Genomic DNA, 18,366 nt, shown 5'->3' on the forward strand with positions numbered 1-18,366 from the left:
GGGTATAAAAGAAATCGGCAAATTTTTCTCGACGGTTTGGAAAATGAATGGGGAATCTACCTCCTCCAAGCGTCTGATATATATTTTGGTGTAATTCCAAAAGAAGTAAGGAAAATTGTTTATGAAATACGTGTGGCAAATAATGTAACAATATCACAGAGCTGGAGACTATTAAACAGCAGGTGTTTCGTCGGGAGGAAAGAAAGCAATCGACAAGGTTCGACGGTTATTAAAGAGTTGACCCGAAGAACTCATTAGGTTCAATAAAGATGAAGATATCACTGGTGTTTCGCCAGCTTTTGCTAGAAAGCAAGATTATTGCGAAATAATATATTCAAGTGAAATAACTCTGAATTAACATGTGTTCATACTTCCTTCGTTTTCACGAAACCAGAGACTTTCCATTTTCTTTTTATAAGATTCCTTCACAGGTCCGGTAAAGTAACTGGGCATAAGGTTACATCGTAACATTCTTAGCCATTTTGTACGTTTTACAAGCCATTAAACCAGCCTCAGCAGGAACGCATGCACTTCTTGCAGCGATATTACCTATCGATTCGCAGAAAGAACTGGTTGCAATCACGTGAATTATGTGCGTCGGGTGAACCACAGTCTCCAGTAAGTTTCTCAATTTTATTGTTCAATTGTAGAAAATCCACGATTGTCTTAAATTCAGTCACAGACGCGCCATGGATTTTTAAAATAGCTTTACACGTTCGCGGACACGGATCAAATGCATATTACATTTAGGAAGCGAGGCCACTTCAGTTCTGTTTACTGGGCAACGAGGGTAAGAAGGCTGATAATCCCTTCGTTGAAAAGTCGAGGGATAGTCAAGGCTTCGTTGAAACGGGTCACAGCACACAAGATTGTCGGTGATTGTGTTGCGACGATTCTGAGGCTTCCTGACAATTAAGCGTGCTACGACACGTATGACACCGTGGAGTCTTTTATTCGATTATCCACCAACGACAATAAAATCAGCAGAGGGGTTGCGTACAAACCTTGACCAACTTGGCACGATTTAATCGCTTTTTCTATACCGAATCGTATGAAGCTTCCATATGATACATGAAAGTAACGTTTAATAACAAAATATGTGTATATGTTGCAGCACAATATCTAATTGTCACATCCTTTTCTGTCGAAAAAAGTTTTTGCCTCACTAAATTAGGCTGAGGAATCATGGCCGTTCTGTAATAGTTTTATATATCAATATATAATATATAATACTTTAATACTTTTTCTTGATGAATGTTTCAATCACATTAAGGTTAGAGGTCTCTGATTCATCAGCCTAATTGAGTTAACATTTTTTTAGGTAAATTAAATGAAGGTAAACGGAAGAAAACTGATTTCTCACTTAGGTCGCCAAAGAAATTTGGAATTCAATCATCCACAATCCTCTCTACCACTTCTATTTATCTTCTTTTTCGGCACTTATATATATATACACATTCGTCAAGATTGTAAGGTAAATTAGAAGCTATCAACACTACTAATTTAAAATCTAAATATCGTGTCACTGTTAATTTCAAAAGACAGGCATGTTTAAAACAACTTTTCAAACTGTCAACAACAGGTCATTGTAATTCGTGGTTTGAAGATGCATTATAGGAAACGTTATACCTACACGATGATAGCCACGAAGTAAGTTTATAATGTCATTTACGCAGAAGTATTTGTAGAATCGAAAGTTTTCGATGATACTACTTAAGTAGCTTTATTACCCGGCTTCGCCTGCTACTATTTAGGTTCTGATTTTTTTTAATGGTCACATTTCTCTGGATTAAATAATAAGCTGAGGCACATTTCGCGACTCCAGAATTTGCAAGGTATTTTGCAGAATTTATATAATTGATAAGCTTGAGTAATAAACTTTGTAAAAATGAACTTTCGCTACTACTTCTTTTTCTTTTTTGATAACAGTTTGCTGTGTGAAATAAATTACCTTGTTTTAGGATAGGAATAATTCATCAGAACTTCAGTCTGCTTTCTTGCGTAAGTTTTCAGTCTTACCTGAAACAAAAAATAAAATTCAATTAGTTGTTTAAGTCTGTAATATGTGTATAAGTAATTTGATTAAATCTACAGATATTATTTTACGAAATTCATAGGTGTTACATACAAAACTTGAAAGGAAGATAGAGCGATCTAATAATCTTCAAGAAATCTTCTAAATCAATTAAATTCTGATTCTTCCAAGCAAGAAACTTCGACGGATCAAAGGGTGAGGCTAATCTTGTACGTCGATGGTACATTAAAAAGTAGGTTACTATGTTGCAATGCAAAAAGAATTCTAGTCACTGAATAAGCATCGCGAATTACATAGCATTTCCTTGATCTATTTCTCTGTTGGAAATATAATTGACGAACAGTGCAATAACGTTGCATTTACCAGACACTTGTAGACCGTAATTAACGTATTATCATAAAATATAAACTATCACCGTATTCCTCGAACATTCTTCTAAGAGATGTATATTTTTCAGTGTTACAATCACAACCATTTTGCTTTTGAAATTTTGTAATGCCCGTGACTCCTGCTGACTGCTTAACGCTTCGTACGCTCAATGAAATTGCGGAGTGGAAATGGTAAATGATGTAAGTGCCAGAAACGAAATTTTTCAATATTTAATGTTCAACCACAACGACGTTGGTACCTACTGTTGACCTCAACTTTACCTAGCGATATCTCTAGAAACTAAAACAAATTACCCCTGCATTTACAACGTCTATCACTGTATTCAGCATGAAAAGTCACATCATTTTCCACGAGAAACATATTCTTCTTTACTATTTCAACACTTCACTTTACTAATTTTATTTTTATCTTCAGTGTTCTCAAAGAGACTCTACCTTCTTTAAATACTATTTTATACAGGATTGATAAAAATGGTAACAATATTGTAGGGACATGACACGGTAACGCCGACATATACGCCGATTAATGTAAGTAAAAAAGGTTGATTACTGGATAAAACTCCTGCACAAAACAGAACGAAGGTTAAACTTTCGAGATGTAGTGTTATAACAGGTAGGTAAAAAAGTGACTTACACCACCTTTGCTTTAAACGGTTCATGCTTGTCACGTGTGGAGTCACAGTGAACTTTACTGGACACAGCCAACAAACATTATTTCTTTCGCAATTTTCACGAAGTCCACGCAGTTTTTTAAATTATTCATTCCATGAAAGGTTCAAGGAATAGCCTGATATTTTTCTCAACCCACACACTATCGCTAATAGTACTTAAAAAAAACTGCAATAATAACACTACCAACTCTTTCATTCAGACTAAATCCCATAAGGCTCAGTCTACGAATTTAATTTTTTTCTACGATGTTCCTGAAGTCCACCTAGCTTTCCAAAATACACATTTTGCACAAGAATGTTCAGAGTACTTCGAAATTTTTTACAGATCGCGCAATATAACTCTGCCTCCAAGCGGCCACTGAGTAGGCCGCGTGTGCGAGAGAGTCTGACCATTGGGGTTCTTTTAATTCCTTTCGAAAAACACGCGACCACACACGGACGAGTATCACACAACAGTAACAGGACAGCGTGGTGCTCGTGCGTGTGCGATCGTATGTTTTTCGAATCGAATTAAAAGAACTCCGACGGTCGGACTCTCTCGCACGCACGGCTGACTCGCGGCCTACTCAGTGGCCGCTCAGAGGCAAAGTTATATCGCGCGATCTGTACCATGGCCTAACATACATACCTCTACATTTTCACATGACCGACAGTCTACGAAACCTGTGTTCTCGCGTGACTGGCGCGACAAGTGTCAATTGAATTCACAAATTCGTTTCAATGAAACGAGATTGACTCGTTGGAGTCTGTTTGCGGCTGAAATCCCGCCTAATCGCGTCGATTACCGTGGTTTGCCGTCGGATTTTCGCCGACTCGTACCTGTGCACATATTTCTCCATCCGTAGCGCTGGCCAATTAGGCTAGAAAACTTTCACCCGAAGGGTCTTTCCCAATTTTTGAAATACACCCGGCGCTGTGGAGCACGCGGCCGCGTTATTATGGAACTGGAGTGAAAAGGCAGCGGCGGACCGGCTTGCTTTCAAAATCGACTGGGCGACAGTGAAATTTTTCTGTCGGGTGTGTTATACGAACGCGGCGGGCAAAAGGTGGACGAGGAAACAAAGGATATTCAAATAGGATGATACGGAGAAAGCGGACGATACTTTTGCCAGAAGACCGTCTGTTATCCCAATTGTCTTTTCCAGCTCATCAATTGTGTGGAAATGGTCGAAGAGGCGCGGAGGGGACGGGGGAAAATTAAGTTGCAATTAGCAATTTTAAGAGTTTGTCAAAGCCATTGAACACCTATGTATGCAAATTAAATTCGCAGGTTGGGAAAATGTGTGTATGAGAAATTGCTTACAGTAGGTATGCAATATCGAATGTCACGTGATTAAATGCGAAAGTATGTGATTGATGGGGTATCAGATTAAATAATTAGAGAGGGTAAGGAAATGAAGAGAATAATTTTGATTTTTTGTTTTACTTTTGAAACGGTAGGGTGAGGTGAATGTTATACATAATAGTATCATTGAAGGTGTGTTGTAAGGCTACTGAAATTAGTAGAAGTAGTAAAATGTACGATCGTAGTAACGATATAAAGATTTCATATTTTCACACAGCAGAATAGGAAAAACTTGGTAGCACCAATTTTATCATTGCTTCCAATCATTTACCACAATTTCTTCAGCACTTATAAATTCCAGCCTTTGACCCAGTATATAAATATTTCAATTTCGAAATCAATAAAAACTGATCTCTTAATTAGCAAGCATTAAGGCAAGAAGCACAATTATACAAATGGCCATTTCGCAATTTCGTGACACTTTTTACAATCTAATCACACTAATTACTTATCCAACATATTACATATTACAACACTTATAATAACTGTACTATTTACTTCAAAGAAGAATAAAGAAACAAAAAATCCCTGGCCTCTCTTCTCTACAAACTGTGCATAGGCGTCTGCATTTCACCAAACACTTGCATTGTCGTCCACGTCCCACTTTTCCCATCCTGTCTCTCATTACCAACCATTAATGGCCGATATCACCGATTTCGTGAACAAAACCACGTACACCGCATCGACCGCGGAATTTGACTTGCGAAAGCAAAAATCAGGACGACCCAGCGTATCCAACATCCTGATGGAACCACCTCCTCAGCCCAGACAGTTGTGAAACCACCCACAATCGTGAGACATTGATCACCAATTCTAGCGAAATCTCCTTGATTCGCTTATAAAACTCCACCGAATCCCACAGCCCCAAATTTCTTGCGATCACACAACCAGCAACTCAAGACCAACTTAAATAAACTCCACTACTAAGCCCTCATTGATCACTAGACCGCTCGTCTAATAAAAACGATAATAACTGCAATGTAATCGATGAAACAACGACCGATGAAAGATCCCAGTTCACCTCAGTCCAAATTTTTTACCCTGCAATTAGACAACAGAGGGGGTAAAAGTAGAAAAACAAATGGAATCAAGGAGCAATGCTTAGGATCAAAGGACGCTGCCAATGTCTTGACAGCGGTGGTCAAAAGTAAGTTTAAACAAAATTGATATTAAGCTTTACGTATTAAGGTGATGCCATTGGTCTATTTCACACACCCCTCCTCCCAATCTATGGGTATAAATTTTAACATGTAATTCTTTCTAATGGAACTATATATCATTTCTACTACCGTTCACAGGTCAAAGTTTTTTCTGACCACCGCCGTATGTGTGGCAGCGATCACACCCTGAGGGTTAAAGATGCAAGTACGACAGGGGACCGATCCGGTGTGCCAAAGTGGTGGTACTACCGTACGGTTTATACGTAGAACGTAATGTTCGAACACTCAGTCTTTCGCTTTCTCTGCGTCCGAGTGCGAGCGGTTTGATCGACCTCTGGATCCACGTGGTATCAAGCGTGGGCCACGGGACGGTGGGATTTTTGGGAGCCTCATAGGCGAACGCTGCTGCGCGGACTATCGAGGGACTTTGCCGTTAAGGAGATTTCTTGAAAACCGGTAGGATACTGACAGAGCAGGTGGTTTAATTCGTCGCGTCTTGGGAGGCTGAGGTGGGAACCGTAGGAGATATTGGTTTTACTGGTAGATAGTAGTTGGTAGCAAGAGCGGTCGTATCTAATTGTACAGTGGCAGTGACTGTCGTCCAGTCAAGTATTGATGGGAAAATGTTTGGTGTATTTGTTGATATAAGGGGGAAGGAAGAGACAATTTGAAGGTAAGTTGCGCATAGATTAGGCTTGGGTAACAGTTATTTGAAATGCAAAGTGACAGATAATGTTTGAAGTATTGCTTCATCGCTTCGGGATTTGTGCGGATCGTGGATAGCGTAAAAGTTGGCCCACGACTCGGGAAATGTTAGAGATACAAAAACATAAAATAAATAGTTAAAATTTTTTTTATTTAAACTTCGCTAAGCGAAACGGACATTTCGTTCGCACCAGCCCAATATTTTGATAATAATTTGGAAAGAGTAACCTTATTTTGTGTTGAAACCCAGTGGATCTCCTCAAAATGAATTTTTATTTTAAATGATAGTATTTTGCATTGTCATAAAAAAGTAATTAAAAACTTCCATTGTTGGATTAATTCTTCCTATCCTCCATTCGTGATATATTTATTACTGCAATAGAAAGACCTGTCGACTAAGATGAGTCGGCGAATGGAAATATACACGAGAAAGGAAGCGTGTCGCAATTTCGTCTAAAAAGCTTCGACCAGTAGCGAATGACAAGTCTCTGTTGAACGGCGATGCCGCTGGACTGCATTTGTTAAAAGAAGAAAGTTATGCAAACGCGAGATTACCTCGTGTATCGTCTCGGGTGTACTTCTCACCACTTGCCAGCTGTAAACGTAAAGCCGCATTCCCACATGCTCGATATAAAACATTTTGCAACTTTCAATTCCAATACAAAATAACAATTGCAAAATAACATTTCTGTTATATTCGTCATAATTTCAGCTTTCTCTACTTCTATTCTGATTTCGACACCGAATTCAGAAATACTTTCTTCCTTTGAATCAAAGTTTTACTTCCGACAAGTACCGCGTCAAACTTTTGATTGTTAGTGTATGACCTGTATCAGATTTTGCAAATCATAGTGCCTGTTTTAAGTGACTAATTTTTGTATATTTTTCAATAACTCTAGTATAATTATTTTTGCATGCATTTTGAATTTCCATAAGATTACAAGGGGCACGTGACCACTGATTCGCACTTTTTGCGAAGTATTCAAATTAAGTCGTGTTAAGTACTATATGTGGGGTTGTGGCTTAAAAGATAACATTGGTGACGAATGGTAGGCTTAATGACGAGTTGTGCGGTAGTGAATTAGGGGGCTCATTAACATGTAAGTGAGAAACGGTGTTTCTGAGCTTCACGTTTATTGTCTGGCGACAGTCTTTCCTCGAGAGACAATGGCCAAGAGTATATAAAGTAATCAAGAAAAAGGTAATGCGTTCGTCGAGAGATCGTTTAATGTAGGCGTGAAACTGATCATTTTCTTAAGTGAGACTTCTTTCTTTTTAATCTTCTTACTTGCTCATTATTATCGACCAACTAGATACCCACTTTTCCTTATCACCAAACCTACTTCTCACTTTCTAATTTGAATGGAGACATATTTCTCCAATCAAATATTAAGAGTTTAGCTTGAATTATTCCACAAAATTAAAATTCTTCAAATACCTCACAAGATCGTAACACAAAGTTTTGTTATTCATTATTCACTGTTCCAAAACAATCTGTCTGCAATATCCTTTACTCACCGTTCCCTCGTGTGATTATTAATTAAATTTCCATCATTAAATTCTTTAAATGACCAGAAAATTCTTCATGCTTCATTCAAAATGCTCGCACATAGTCATTCATAGAATAAGAAATTTTGGATAGCGTGACGAAGCGATTATGGATCCACTTCAATGCAAGAGGCAATAAAGTTACATTTGAAATCATCTTGTAGCTTGATCGTAGATAAATCAATGTCGATGTTAGTTGAAAGCTATTTCTATGTAATGAAATCAAAAACTGTTTCGTAATTGCATCCTACGCGATTGCTCTTTCGAAATGCTTCGACGAGTTAATGTCAATAGCTTCGTACAATGAGTCTGACCTAAAAGAGAAATTTTAGGTACACACGTTGGAATTGATCAGATAAAAATAAAAAGTCCGAAGTGTCGGCTGAATCTTAAGTAGGCAACTCATGATTCACTCGTCCTTCGATGAATCACGTCTCAAGACAAAAATCACCATTTAATCAGGATAATCACAGCATGCATGGTTCCCATATAAAATCCAAAAGGTATCATCAGATTTTTGTATAAAATAAACAGCCAAAAATTCCATGTCTGATCGCAGGTGCCCTGAAGGAACCATAAAGGCAAGCATGACTCGAATCGACACTTTGATTCGTTGAATTCTCTCCACAAGGAGCATCTTACGAGCACAACTGGTTCCTGTTCCACACGACACAGAGAGATATTATCAAGACCCGTAAAACCCGTACGTTTACCATCGAATTTCGAATATCAGCAGGCAATAATGTTCCCGTTCAATGCCAGCGCCATGCCAGCACACCCTACTCACCATGAAATCGCTGATTTGTGCAGATAGCACCAGTGTTGCAATCAAAATCCTGGATACCCCAACTTTCGATTTGTCGGCCAACAATGGAAAACACCATATCTTACCTTTCACCGTGAATTCTCTTACGAAAACAGTGAAATCTCTACTGGACGATGCTTTCCATCTCGAGCCAACAATCTGAGCATTAAATTATGTAAAAAATAAAACGAAAGCCTTCCAGGATTTTAGATTTCCCTTTGGAGCTGTTATGCAATCGAGATAAAACTACCAAAAAAAAAATGGGGATCGTGACAGCAGCGACGGTGGCGGTAAAGGGCGCCACGATTCTTCTCGGCAAGGTGGCCATAGTGCCTGTTTTGATAGCAGCTCTCGCGTATTTTAATTACGATTTAATGGACCCCGAGAATCAGCCAAAGGTGACGAAGGATTTGAGGAGAGAGTACGATTTCGTGGTAGTTGGTGGCGGATCGGCTGGAAGCGTGATCGTGAATAGGCTGACGGAAAATCCAGAATGGTCGGTGCTGCTGTTGGAGGCTGGGGGCCACGAAACGGAGATAACTGATGTACCGATACTGTCCCTTTATCTGCATAAGAGCAAAGTGGACTGGAAGTACAGGACGCAGCCCCAGGATTCGGCGTGTCAGGCCATGGTGGATCAGCGATGCTGCTGGACCAGAGGAAAGGTGAGTGTTGCATTGCGTAGATATATTTGTTGTGGATGGTGTGGTATTTCGAAGGTGAGCATTTCTGATTTTTCATTCGCTTGAACAGTGGAGAATAATAATTCTTATGTGGAGAGTAATTAGAGAATAAGGATTTCTGCTTTAGTGACGTTGCGTTGAGTAGATAATGAGTAGGTACTAAAGCTAAATTTTCATTTTTTTATTTCTGACGATTCACTTTATCTACATATGTTCTGAATTATTGGGATGCTTGTTGTGGTGTCTGGAAATTGATCAAGTCGATTACCTAAGTTTCCTGTGCTTGTATTGTGAATCTGTGAGTTTTCTGACCAGGATGTATCAGTGTAAAGAATAGTATTTTTATGGCAAAAGTTATGTTTTAGGAAGAAATAAGGTTCCTCGTACAAAAAGCAATTGAAATTCGATGTTTTTTACTCAACTATTTAAGAGTAAGTTTTTCAATTTGTAGAATGAATTCTAATGCCTATTAAAATTATTATTAAATTACTAATGATAGTAGTGAGAGCTGCAAATTCGATTTGAGGCTTGAAAGCATTGGAAGTACCCTGTTTCCCAATAAAGATGACATGTCATGAATGTACCAGAACGTACCAGAAGATAAAAATAAATAATTCTGGAAACATGTCTCTGACGCAATTGATGAAATTCCAGGTTCTTGGGGGTTGCAGTGTGCTTAATACGATGCTCTACATTCGAGGCAATCGACGCGATTTCGACCAATGGGAGAGCTTCGGGAACCCTGGCTGGGGCTACGAGGACGTTCTGCCATATTTTAAAAAGTCTCAGGATCAAAGGAACCCGTACCTAGCTCGTAACACTAAATATCACAAAACTGGTAAGGCGTTATCTTGAATCTCTGATATTCTTCCGCCTGATCACTATACAATAGTATTTGAGAAAGAAAGTGCTGTGGAACACCAAAATTTAGTTGTATCTATGTTCCCACTTCCATTAGATTCAAGTAAACATGAATATTTTTCTGTACAATTGGTTATAGAGTGGCTCTAAATTAAATAAGTGCAGAAAATATGGAAATAATTGTTTCCTCAGGTAATTCTTCGAATAATGATAATTTGAGGTTTGAAATAGCTACTTGAGATGTGAGAAGATGCAAGTGGAGAGAAATTTCATACCTAAGATTATAAATTTTCATATGCTAACAGATGGTGATCAGCACATAAGTGCATTAAACATTTGCAAGAACGTAAACTCTTCAATCTTAATTAATTGCTCCTCCAAAAATTCTCAAAATTCTTCCCCTTATCTGTTTCTTTCCTTCCTCAACATCTCTACCAAAATAAGAACAATTAGAACAAACGAAACAATTATCATGAAATAGGACATGGAAATATAGAAATATAAACCTCCACAGAGTTGTTATAAAGAATGGATTCAGGAGAAAAAAATGGCACTTCCTTTCCATCCATTCACATACTTGATGTTTGTTGGTATAGTAAAATGACACGGACGTCATTCGCATGCATATGTCGCGCAACAAGAAGCCTCACGTTCTCTAGAAAACGAGGTCAAGTTGTTGCTCTTAAACTGGATCAAACATCGGCAAACCGGTTCATGGTTTGTGGAACGGTACCGGAGAAAAATGCGATTATGTCCGCAACAGTTCGATTATAACGCAATCAGGATTGTAGTTTCTCATACTGTCGACCCATGAGCAGGAAGTTTCAATTGTCTCGCCTGAAGGGGCTCGATTTCATCGCTGAACGAGCGAATTTCTCGGATGAAAGTGGGTCATCGGTTAAGGGAGAGACATGGGTGCAGGAAATGCCGCACCTGCACGTGAAAGAATTCCTAACCAGAGCATGAAAATATATTATATAAAGTTGATGGAAAACAATTTATAGCACCCTACTTAAGAAGATTGGATGCGAATGTTTTAGTTTGCGATTAAAAATTGAATTCGATAACTGGTGGTCCTTAAAACTTGAAAACGACGAGCTCCAATCTCAAATTTACCCTTTTAAGGGGTTATCACCTAGTCAGGCGAAAGTTTGGGAATTTTTTTTTAAAAAGCTCAAGCATATATTTTTACAGAACTTTTTGCACTTACAAGAGAAACATTTAAAGAACATTTGGTAATTTTTTCGTAGAAAAATATTTACATTTATAATAAAGTAACAACCGACCTCCCAGAAGCCTTTTTAAAAATTTGGTTTTGCGGTGAGCACTGCCATTCGAAACCAGATTACCAAAAACCCAAAAGGAAAACAGATGTCATTAGTATATTAATGTATCCTCTGATGAACAGAGGGAATTACCTAAATATTAATTTAAAACTAAATGGCGGGTGTTTAAAGTTGAAATCCAGATTTGTTTCGCGTGATTTTTGGAAATAACATGAGATCCCATTCTAATCCCTTCAAATAATAACAAGTAAAGTACCTACCACTCCTAAAACACTAACATAAAAGCAAGCAGATATCCAAAAAGTAGAGTCCGCATTTGTTCCCGAAACAAGGAACGAAAAATCCTTCATTTACATTTCATTCAAGGGGGCTACCTGACGGTCCAAGACGCGCCGTACAACACGCCTCTGGGGGTGGCTTTCCTGCAAGCTGGCGAGGAGATGGGCTACGACATCGTGGACGTGAACGGTGAAGAACAAACTGGCTTCGCGCTGTACCAATACACAATGAGAAGAGGGACGAGATGCAGCGCCGCGAAGGCGTTCGTCAGGCCCATACAGCTGAGGAGAAACTTCCATCTGTCGCTATGGAGCCACGTGACGCGGATCTTAATCGACCCTCGATCCAGGCGAGCGTACGGGGTGGAGTTTATCAGGGAGGGTCGCAAGGAGGTGGTCTACGCGCGGAAAGAGGTGATCCTCTCCGCAGGTGCCATAAACTCGCCTCAGCTGTTGATGCTCTCCGGGATAGGGCCCAAGGAACACCTCCAGGAGCTGGGCATTCCTGTGATTCAGGACTCCCCGGGCGTAGGGCAGAACCTCCAGGACCACATAGCAGTGGGTGGCCTCGCGTTCCTCATCGACTACGAAATCAGCGTAGTGATGACCCGCCTGGTGAACATCAATTCAGCCCTGCGCTACGCCGTCACCGAGGACGGCCCCCTCACCTCTAACGTCGGCTTAGAGGCGGTCGGCTTCATCTCCACCAAATACGCGAACCAGAGCGACGACTGGCCAGACATAGAGTTCATGCTGACCTCGTCGTCCACTAATTCCGACGGGGGCACCCACGTGAAGAACGCCCACGGGCTGACGGACGAGTTCTATAACGAAGTGTTCGGGAAGATCAACAATCGCGACGTGTTCGGCGTGTTCCCCATGATGCTCAGGCCTAAGTCGCGCGGCGTGATCAAACTCAGGTCGAAGAACCCCCTGGACTACCCTCTGATGTACCACAACTACCTCACCCATCCTGACGACGTGGCTGTGCTCAGAGAGGGCGTCAAGGCGGCCATCGCTTTCGGGGAAACTAGCAGTATGAAACGATTCGGCGCTAGGTTCCACAGCAAGCCTCTGCCCAATTGCAAGCATATACCGCTGTTCACCGACGAGTACTGGGAGTGCGTGATTCGACAGTACACCATGACCATCTACCACATGAGCTGCACCGCGAAGATGGGCCCGCCGACGGATCCCATGGCCGTGGTCGATCCAGAATTGAGGGTTTACGGGGTGGGCGGCCTGAGGGTGGTCGATGCGTCCATCATGCCCACCATCACCAATGGCAACATCAACGCGCCTGTGATCATGATTGGGGAGAAAGCCGCGGATATGATTAAGAAACAGTGGCTGTCGCGTCGGAAGAGGGACAACGGAACGATAGCTGCTTCTTGATACCGTGCAGGATTCCTGCTGTGAAATCGATTGGACGCGTTTTGTTCGTGGTTTTTGCAAGTGATGAGTGATTGGGTAGTTTAGCAGGGAGTTGCATGCTGATTGAGAGGATTCTCCGTTTGGATTAACTGTTAGTGCTAGTGGTAAATCCTCGAGTGGCGCTGGCGTGTTGTCGCGTGGAAGTTCTTTTGGGTCTTTGAGTCCTTGAACATTCAGTTTGAAAAGAGATCCATTCTACTGGTAGAGGCGATCGATAGGAACAGTCGGATCGACTTAAAGGAGCATTTTTTTTCAAACCTTGCGTCACTTAGAACGTTAGATTCCTAGGTTATCGAGTCCTTTTGTGTGGTGAAGGAGGAGGAAATAGTAAGAGTGACGAGGATCTTTTCTTTCGTTTAAATCGTAGCTCCTCCAAGTGTTGTATAAATGGTTAGAAATGAAATATTCTTATTTACTGTATAATTAATTGAGGTTGCCAGGAAGGACCTTTATATGTTTATTATAATTTGCACTGGGAGTCCTTAAACGGGTCATTAGAAATACAAAGGAGAGCCAAAGTTTATGGAAATACTTCGAGAGTATCTTGTATATTTATTGGAACACTTAAATAAGAATGAAATCAATTCACACTATTGTTGACTCGTGAATGTTTAATTTGTGTTAGGGGCAATATATTTGACTACCTCATGTTCGAACTTCTCCCAACATTCTTGGAAAATTTTCGTTGTATAAGCGGGAAGGCGAAGACGAGTAAGATTTCTTCAGAAAAAGCAAGAAATTTTAGTAAATATCTGGTTTCATATATTCGCTGGCGGGTGCGCAGATGAAAACGAAGACGGAGATTAAGCACGCGGCTCACCCCGGGCAAACTCGTTTTAACTCTTGAAATTCATGTGTTGCCACATAATCGATACAAGCCGTTGCTACATACTCGATCGTACTCGGGACTGCGACCTATATTCGGACCAGCGAGAAAACTAACGAAAACGAATTGATCGCGATTTACCGTGGCTGCCGCTTGTCTTGTTCGAGGTGTGGCGTAATATCTTTTTCATATAACCACGACGCATTAAACCGGAAAATATGCAACGTCTGTTAGATGTGTGCGTATCGATTTAATGAGTCTAACAAACTGTGTTCAGTCCTGCAGTTTGCTTGGATGACCAGGATTTTTTATTTTAGTAGTTTTGGAATATAAGTCTATCGCTTCAAAAGTGTAGAAAATTTTATTGCTTTGGAACTTGGTGGTGATTGAATTGAATCGAAGGTATTTTATGACAATTGAAGTTCCGAAGATGTGGTGAACAGGTAAAAGTGAATGAATAATCAAATGTGCGATTGGCTAAATGATAAATTCAGAATAGATGACGCCATAAATCTCATTTTTACGCGAAAGAATCGTCGGATATGCATTACATAACGTTATGAGCTTTATCTCGATCGGAAAGCTGTATTATGGGGGATACAAATAGAGGGGCCTTATGTAAGATTTAAACCGAGAACAATTTGTGGATCGTACTTTAGGAAAGTGAATATGAAAGTGAAAGGAAGATTTTAAATGTGTGGCCACGTTGTGATAAACAATGTAATTGCTCTAAATTTCAGGGATGTAAATTGAACTTTTTGGAGTTTAAAACTTTTACGAATATGAACTATACCTACCTATAGAAAGTATTTGGAAGTCGATATGAAGATTTTAAAATAGATAATTACGATTTGTGCCATTACGCTATTACTCGGGATTTTCTTCAGTTTATATTTGAACCTCAAAGTTTAATAAATTGTGGAGTTAGAGTTGTATGAATGTTTGTAACGCGAGGTGTCAGTGAATGTATTTAACACACCTGATAATGCTACAATACTTATAAATAAACAGCGCGAGTAAATCTTACAAAAGCGAAAATATTAAGCTGCATATTTCTTTTTGAATAACTGAAATGTTCAATTAAAAATACGTAAATTGCAACTTGCCCATTGTAGAAGTAACCAAGAATTTTGCTTCCTGCTGTTACCGTCGTTAGATAAGAGTTAATTATGTTCTTCCTAGGCTGAAGGAAGCATCCGTGCTATGTGTGACCAAATGATATTTATTTCTCTTGAACGTGCCGTAATTATTACTTATAAATAACGATATACATTGTAGTACTACGTTTTGTAAGAACCCAGGGTCTTGTTATTTTTGTAAATAATTAATACTGTTACTCATCTGCACCATTAATTGTTCAGTTAATTAACCAAATCCTCCTTTTACTAATTAATCAATTAATTAATCAAATTCCCCTCCTCGATTATTTATTCCACTAATTAATTCGATCTCAATTATTATTCAAATTAATTTAGTAAGAATCACAATTAATGTACTAGAATCTCAGCAAGTACAAAGACACTAATAACTTAAAATATTTTTGTGAGGTTCATCAAATACTGCCACCCCCTATTAAAAAATACAGAGAGTAAGAACAAATTCTATCTATACTAGTAATGGAACGATAAAACTACATCATTTTTTTTATAGACGGTCAGAATAAATTTATTATTATGCCACAAACCTGATACAAGCCTATACCGGAAGTAATTTGCGATTACGTTACCATTACTCGCCCCTGAGAATAATGCGTCTACGCTTTCATCAAATCAGCAAGCTATTTTTTAACCGACTTCAAAAAAGGAGGAGGTTATAGATTCGACCCGTTTGTATTTTGTTTATGTTTGTCCTCAACTGTTAGAATTGCAAGTATTACCATTTTTCTAACACCATTCCAATAAAACAATCGTCAGAAAAATGCGAACATTAAAGAAGCAATAAATCTTTTAAATTCTATACTACGAATCGCTAACAGGAATGGGTTTTGTGAATTATTGTACGAAGAACTGTGAATAAAGTCAGCATGAAGATCATATAGGACAATATAAATATTTCAAGATAATGATGAACTGATGATCAACTGAACTTTCCGACTAAGAAATAGAATAATTCTGCTAAGAAAATTCCACTGAGAAATATAAAATTCCGCTAACAACTTTTTGACCAAGACATGGAAAATTTTAACAACATCCTTATTACGAAACATAATTAAAAAATCGACCATATAGCTTTGAAAGAACTAACCATCGATGTTTCATTCAGTGATTGTAAACGAGTCAGTAGAATTTTCTTATAAAAAGGTTCATGTCCAACCGCCATTCAAAATGCAACATCCAAATTCCATCTGCCACTGGTGTAAGTACATTCTAAACGTCCTTGGACACATCACGTTGATTCGTCCGAACGACTGAAAGTACATTTCACTTGCAGCACGTTGCATAACCTAGCCGGTGCTAATAAGAAATCAACCTTTCGGGCAGAATGCTACGTGTCCTTTTGCACGCGCCTCGCCAAAATTGAGCGAACATTTATCGCGGCTATTCTGCGTCCACTCGTATTGCGATGACTTGCAGCAAAGGCTGAATGGGTGTGCATTAATCATCTCTGCGACCCTTGCTTTCGTGGAAAGTATTTAAAGAAGAAAACAAAAGAGAAATCTGGGGACGTGCAAAGGACAATTATTGCATATTGAATTTGTGTGGCGATTTTTGAAAGGAACGAATGGGAACTGGACAATTGAGTTGTTTATTCTTGAAGAAATTAATGGGTATTGGAAAAGTTAAAATTGTGCAATTCTTGGAAAAGTTAATAGACGTTTGCGAAATTGAGATTTTGTCACTTTTTTTAGCAAGAAAATAAACTATCACAATGATGATTGCTTGGTATTTTCAAGAGTTCATAAGAAATTATGATTTAGTAATTATTTCTTGATTGAATATTGAAAAATATATTTTGTTTTTGAAATATCACTAATACTTTATTTATACTTTGAAAATCGTCTATTCTAAAGTAGAAAAAATAGAAATGGAATGTGACAACGTAAACATATTCACGACGGTTTACGCAAGATATATGTAAGAGTAGCGATTAAAAATTTGAGAACGTCTTATGGAATTTGGCACTTGTTACAAGAGTAATTATGAAATCCTCTTCGCGTTTCTCTCGTTCGAAAATATTATGTAATTACTGGGTTTGCGTATGATTAGTACATCGTGGGTAGATACAATTTAACTCGTTCAATTTGCATATATTTTATGTACATACGACAAGTGGTATTTACAGTATCGATTAAATAATCGTTATCCCCCTTAATCGCAAATACAGAATTTGATTATTCGAGAAAGTAGAGTGTACGTAGCGATCTCTGAGCGCAAAATATTCTAAACAAGGTTTACCGAACGCTCTTCGTCGATAAAGAAGCTCTCTAAATATGTTTATCAAGAATTCTTTCTGTATATTACATAAATCAGAGGTAAATCTGTATCAATCGTAATTAATGATCACTGATGTAAGCATGAGCAAATAATCGTTCGTGAATAATTGATATTCAAATCTAAATCATGCAAATCTTGAGATCCAATAAAAAATGTATGCAATCACAATGTAAAATAGAAAGCTTGTTTTGTAGTAAAGAAATTTAGGCAATATAAAAAAAATAGACGCGAATGATTTGAGAAGGAAAAATTCATCGGTGTGAATAGAAAATATTTTTCATTCTTATTAAAATTACGAAATTAATGTAATGGCAAATCTTGAAAAAAATATTTTTCTGTGGAACAACGAATAGTAGACAATAAAAAATTTCCACCAACACAAGAAACCGAAAATAAGGAAATAAAAAGTATAGTATTCGCAATGAAGGATGGTGCTTACGTTTATTTATAGTTCATTTGCAAATCGGAGAGTGCTTCTTTCCATAAACGTTGGCGATGCATCATCGTCGCAAAGATCCTCGCGATCGCGGATGAAAAAGAAAGCGAAGAGGTGGTGGTTCGTTTACATATCGATATCGTCATGTTTCGGTCCCTTCGGGAGGTAGAAAATGATATTAACATCTCGTGGATAGTCTTTCGCTTTCTCGAATCCGATATGCGACGCGAGTAGCTCTTATCGAGACGTATTTCGCATACAAATGTCCAAGAGAAACGCTCTTCGATATTTATGACACGCGATAGCCAGCACCGGAAACACGGAAGTCGCCCACGCGTGCACTTACGATGATGACTTTGGGGAAATGAGTCGCCAGTCAAATTACAAGAGGAGACGAGTGTACTTTAACAAAATGTTCCAGCACTTTTGTCCTCTTGTGTTCTCTCTGTCTTTTCATCAGAGATGGGACA

General features: G+C 38.8%; 2 protein-coding genes across 6 annotated transcripts in view; one reads left to right on the forward strand and one right to left on the reverse strand.

Moving 5' to 3' along the window:
• Flo2 (flotillin-2) overlaps positions 1–18,366 on the reverse strand; it is a 127,999-nt gene that overhangs the window by 66,107 nt on the left and 43,526 nt on the right. Inside the window, exon 3 of one of the 5 annotated variants that reach the window (XM_076809055.1) lies at positions 1,952–2,019. The exons of the other annotated variants lie outside the window; for them this stretch is intronic. The gene's annotated coding sequence lies outside the window, so the exon portion shown is untranslated. The remainder of the gene's footprint in view (positions 1–1,951; positions 2,020–18,366) is intronic. 5 annotated transcript variants of the gene reach the window in all.
• On the forward strand, positions 1,998–15,623 carry LOC143367348 (glucose dehydrogenase [FAD, quinone]). The gene is made up of 7 exons (XM_076809045.1): positions 1,998–2,271; positions 2,493–2,604; positions 5,739–6,056; positions 6,165–6,273; positions 8,413–9,323; positions 9,996–10,179; positions 11,855–15,623. Exons 5-7 carry the CDS (start codon positions 8,919–8,921, stop codon positions 13,159–13,161), a joined length of 1,896 nt encoding a protein of 631 aa, XP_076665160.1. The 5' UTR covers positions 1,998–2,271; positions 2,493–2,604; positions 5,739–6,056; positions 6,165–6,273; positions 8,413–8,918; the 3' UTR covers positions 13,162–15,623.

This window comes from Andrena cerasifolii, chromosome 3 (genome assembly GCF_050908995.1).
Source record: "Andrena cerasifolii isolate SP2316 chromosome 3, iyAndCera1_principal, whole genome shotgun sequence".
In the NCBI taxonomy this organism is placed as follows: domain Eukaryota; kingdom Metazoa; phylum Arthropoda; class Insecta; order Hymenoptera; family Andrenidae; genus Andrena; species Andrena cerasifolii.